General features: G+C 46.4%; 1 protein-coding gene across 1 annotated transcript; it reads left to right on the top strand.

Moving 5' to 3' along the window:
- The first annotated feature begins 1,307 nt into the window (after positions 1-1,307).
- LOC120644386 (F-box protein At5g49610-like) lies at positions 1,308-4,745 on the top strand. Its single transcript, XM_039921013.1, has 2 exons — positions 1,308-4,211; positions 4,283-4,745. The coding sequence occupies exon 1, from the start codon at positions 1,455-1,457 to the stop codon at positions 2,715-2,717; it is 1,263 nt and encodes a 420-aa protein (XP_039776947.1). The 5' UTR covers positions 1,308-1,454; the 3' UTR covers positions 2,718-4,211; positions 4,283-4,745.
- Positions 4,746-5,526: the final 781 nt, after the last annotated feature.

The following is a 5,526-nucleotide window of genomic DNA, read 5'->3' as shown; positions in this document are numbered from 1 at the left end:
GTTAGTTTATGTTTCGTATTTCTGTTTCTACATGTCATGACGACATATACTAGCGTACGCTAACATCCACATTTTTTGTGTAGGATTCTACCCCGATACGGGCGCCGGACCTTCTTCTTCCTCCTTTCGACCAGATAACGAGACCTTCACCTTAGACGACTTCGACAGCTTGACTCCAGAAGAGCCTGCCGCGCAAGGTGACCCCGATGTCTTGGGGTATTCACAGCTAGGAGGAGCACCACTTGGGATCTCTCAGCAGCAGACACCGCAGCCCCTTGCGTGTCCTAAGCGACATGTGAGGTCTTCGGATGTTCTCACCTACTCCGAGGGCCATGTCCGTGCCCAGCAGAGGGCTAAGAGGGTCCGACGCCATAGGGGTGGTTAGATATATCTGATGTTTATTTGTAATGAGATAGCTGTGGACCGCTTATTTGTATCCGATGTTTATGATTGTGCTAATTTACTTGTCATTTGTTTCTATAGATACTATTGATGTGAACTTGTTATGTTTGTGGGTTCCATAATACTCGTGAAATAAGTGAAGTTCTTGCGATTTTTTTCCGTGATTTAATGAAGGACAAGTTAGGTGCGGTAGGAGTTAGCGGCCGAGATCCTGCCGACGATTATGACGACTACACGCTCGAATAGCTCAAAATAGGAACTATAGTGTATCTAGCTGCGAGTACGAGATCACAGGTTGCCACTGCTCAGCACGGCGACCACGGGTTTCCCAAATATCGCATTCTTTGCCCAGACATACGTGACCCAATAGCAGTGCCCTTCCACCATTTCAAAAAGATGTGACAACACGGCAACCACTCCAGTTTTTTTCATGAATTTTTAGGCTCAAATGACAAAAGGAATGGCGGCAAGGACTGGCTTTTTTTTTTCTGAATTTTTAGGCTTAAATGACAAAGGGAATGGCGGCATACGGCGACTTAGGGGAGGGGACCCTGTCGCCCCCCCTAACGGGCGACAAGCCCCTGTCGCCCGTTGGGGGGGCAACATGCTCCTTTTTTTTTCCAGGGATCTCGTTGTAAATTTGAAAAAAAAAATCACACTAAGAGTCTGTCGCCCTATGGGAGGGCTACCGAGAGTATCTTTGAAATAATTCAAAACGGATATATATTTTTGAAATTTTATTTTTTTAAATATAAAAAAGAAAAAAGCGCCAATTTGGTCGTGCCGTGCCCCGGGTCGGCGCGTCCGCACATGGGCTGGCATAGTAACAGTAGAGACGACGAGCGGTGGAGAAGATCGGGTAAGGCAGAGCGAAGGGATAAGGTTGGGTAGCGAAGGGATAAGGTTAAGAGATTTTTTTTCTCCGTAGGGGCGGTGGTTTGGTGGTGCCAATGAAAGCTACTGGCTGTGCGAACGGAGGATATGGTGCAGCGCGTCTAATCCCTTTCCCTTCCTAAAATCATTCCCCACTCGCATCTCGCCTGATCTGGACCATGGAGGAGGAGGAGGAGGAGGGATCTAAGAAGGACAACTCTCTGGTGTCGGAAGCAGAGGCGGAGGCGGAGGCGGCGGCGGCGGCGGCGGCCAGCCTCCTCACGGACGACCTCATCATGGAGATCCTGTCACGGCTCCCCGTCAGGTCAGTCCACCGCTTCAAGTGCGTCTGCAAGCGCTGGCGCGACCTCATCGCCTGCCCGGCCCACCGCGAAAAGCTGCCCCAAACCCTTGCCGGCTTCCTCTACACCACCTACCCCGGCGGCTACCGCCACCACCTGGCCGCCGTCTCGGCAGCCACGGTCATCGATTCCGTCGACGCTTCCCTCGGTTTCCTGCGGCCTATGAATTACACCAAGATCCGCCTGGTGGACACCTGCAACGGCCTCCTCCTCTGCTCCTGCTACAACAACAACAACGAGGAACGTCTGGTCGTCTGCAATCCCGCCACCCAGAGGTGGACCGAGCTGCCCCCACCTCCGCAGCCGCAGCCAACCACAGATTACTGTGCCCAACACCTGGCTTTCGATCCGGCAGTTAGCCCATCCCATTTCTGCGTCCTCGATTTCGAAGCCACTGTCAAGGAATGGCATCTCACAGGAGTGAGCATCTACTCATCCAGAACCAGAGCCTGGACTCATAGGGATATTGGCTTGGTTGACAAAATTGTGCTGGTCTCCGGAAGTGTCTTTGTTGGCGGTATGCTGCACCTGCCCGGCAAGCTGTGCAAGGACGGCCGCAACTCCATTGAGGATGACGACAACTTTGTGCTGGTCCTTGTAGACAAGGAGTGCAAGGCATGGAAGACGGTCCGTGCGCCGCGCGGTTTCTACTCCGGTGCAATTGGATTGTCACAGGAGTGCTTGCACTATGTTACTCGATCTCCAGCTCCTCTCACCATACTTGATGACGACAATGAGGATACACTCCTCCTAGCAAGCGAGATTGCAGTCTGGTGCCTTAAGGATTATGATAGTCGAGAATGGGTCTTGAAGCATACTGTCAGGATCGATAAGCTGCTGAACGTAATTGAGAAGGAATACTCGGTGGTTGGGATCCATCCGGACTGCGATACCATCTTCTTTGTTACTAGGGGTGCTTATGATGGCGATTCATGGGATGATGCTTCGTTGGCATCATGGGATATGCGGCGTCTGGAATTCCGTACTGTCGTCAACCTTGAGAAAGGCAGTGCTGGTATATATCTACCTTATGTTCCTATGTTCTCAGAGTCAACATTAGCAGACGGAGATGACCTCTAGCTAGCGTTACCTTCAGTTCAATTCATGCTTGGCCATGCTTTGTGAAATAATCGGCTTTTCTGTATGTCGGCTGCATAAAATATGTATGTATGTATGTGGACATGCACTTCTTAATTAGTCTACTTGAATTGTGTCCTTCAAGTTGTTCCGTGGGGCTGAGTTTTACTGTTATCCAGCTTACTTGGCCATAACATGTCATGATTGTGATTGTCCTGAATCCCAGTGTTAGTGAGTGCCACTCGTGAACTTTTTCTTTTCTATGTATTTTCACTCTAGTTGATGTGTTTAGTCTTGTGTAGTTGATGAATTCAGTAGATACTTGAAATGAGCTTTGTCCAGTTGATGAGTTCATCAATTAATGGCATAATAATGAAAAAGAATGCAAACTTTTCCTGCTGTATCTTCAACATGCTGCGAGTGATGTACCTGGTGATGCACTGTTGCTCCCTCTTCACCGAGGATGCGCCGTCGCTCTCCAAGGGTTCAGGTAGCCGGTACACTACCACTGAGAGAGCACAAGTGGGTTGGGGTCTCTGGGTGTTCATGTTTCAGGCGCTCCTACCTGACGGCTAGGGTTGATGTGGCCCTGACACTACCACAAGCAGAGCAGAAGTGTCTGGGGTGTTTGTGTTTGTCACAGATATAGGCCTTTCAGGCAGCTATTTATTTTACTATATGGACGTTCCTTCACAAAGTTACATAGCCCCTTCATCGTATATGCAGCTTGCAGGCAGAGCATAGTTTGAACCTACAATAATTACGCTGCCCATAATTTTTTTGTATATTTGTGTTAGGACAGGGACTTTGCTTCGATCATAACTTTGCAATTTGGACCTACAGTTCTCTTGTAGTCTTCTTTTCATTCCAGTTTATCTATATAATCTTTAATGCCTTTTAATCTTCTGTTCACACTCCACAATCTGGCTGAGTATACTGCCTTATTGGGATATATGCGGTGTCTGGAATTCTGTACTGTCCTTGACCTTGAGAAAGGCAGTGCTGGGATATATGTACCTTATGTTGCTATGTTGAGTCGACATTAGCAAATGGAGATGTGCTCTACCTAGTGTTACATTCAGTTCAATTCATGCTTGGCCATGCTCCGTGAATTAATCGGCTCTTCTGTATGTAGGCTGCATAATATATGTATGCATGTGGACATGCACTTCTTAATTAATCTACTTGAATCGTGTCATTCAACCTGTTTGTGGGGCAAAATTATACTATTATTATCCAGCTTACTTGGGCTTAACATGTCATGATTGTGTTTGTCCTGAATCCTAATATTAGTGAGTGCCACTCGTGAACTTTTTTCTTCTTATGTTTGTTTGCTCGAGTTTATGTATTTGGTCTGGTGTAGTTGATGAATCCAGTAGATAGCCGAAATGAGTATTTCCCAGTTGACGAGTTCATCAGTTAATGGCATAAATGAATGCAAAACTCTTGCTGCTGCATCTTCTGCTGGGTCTATCCTGTACGAGTATCATGTACCTGGTGAGTTGTTCCCACTTCACTGACTGAGGCTGTGCCATCATGCCCTCACCATCGCTGTTTCTCTCCTTCAGACGGCACAGGATGGTGAGACAAGAGGCCAGCTTCAAGGGCAACAACTGTTGCTATGGTGGCTTGTTGGGAAGCTGTGGCTACTCCATCACGCCTCTATGGTGGCACCACTACTCACGTCAAAACCAATCTCTGGAAGAGGAAGGGGCTAGGATTCAGGTCGCTGGGACAACAGCACTGGCAGAGCACGAACACAAACACCTCATCCCAGCAATAGTTCTTCCAGCTGCTTGCATGACCAAGATGTGTTGTGTCCTTACAATATCTATTCTATCTTCCTACGCCGCATTGGTAGAACCAGCTGATCCATTCCGGTTACTGTATTAGAATTTAAGAAATTTGATTTTCAGAGTTACAGTTGATGCTTAATGTAAGAAAAGAAAGGGAAAAAGACTATGGGATGGTTTGTAATATGACATGTAAAATGTTGATTGCTAACATATAATGCATTTTGTATTGAACTAATTATACGGCACATTGATTTACTGAAATTCTTATTGATCTCTTTTTCACAGTGGTAAGTTTTGCTTTTGTCATGAAAATGGTGCTTTTTATCCATCAACATGAGTGCAGGATCAGCTTTTTGATTCACACAATAATCATGCCCTTCTGTAAAGAACATTATGGAAGTGTGTTGATGTGAAGTACTTCTCTGTGAATAATACATCCTTCTCCTGGCCTTCAACGCCACATGAATGCAGCAACCTATTCATCACCGAAGACTCTCCACCATGCGCTGTCATGGATCTTCTTCACCATGCACTGGCAGTATCCTAAGCATCCAAGCAGAGGTGATTTGTTAGTCCATAAATCTTAAATCTGGTCTGAGGTGAGTGCAGTTCATACAAATAGGTGGAAACGAATATGAAGGATACACTTGTTATGGTCCCCTTACTCTTGCTATTATACAGCTGTTAAATCTAGACGTGGACATATGTTGCTGTCGTGTTCCTAGTGTTTGAACGTGTTCTTACAAATAGGTGCAGTTTGAGTTCATCGCCGTAGAGAAAATTCAACTCTGATTCAATGAAACCCTCTGCCGTGTTCTAGTGTTTGAATGTGGTTCCATGTGCAGATTTCAGTAAAGTTGGCATTGCCAGGCCTGGAGAATATGAATAGATGGGGTGGAAGAGTAAGCAAAAGTCCAGCAATATTGATCTGGTCCTAAGATATGTCAAGACTGAAACAGAATCATAGTTATCCTTGAGAATGCGAATCATAGTTATCCTTGAGAATGCAGCTTCTA

The sequence above is a fragment of the Panicum virgatum genome, chromosome 8K, assembly GCF_016808335.1.
Source record: "Panicum virgatum strain AP13 chromosome 8K, P.virgatum_v5, whole genome shotgun sequence".
Classification (NCBI taxonomy): domain Eukaryota; kingdom Viridiplantae; phylum Streptophyta; class Magnoliopsida; order Poales; family Poaceae; genus Panicum; species Panicum virgatum.
Note: the sequence above shows the minus strand (reverse complement) of the source record. Positions and strands in the feature narration are given on the sequence as shown.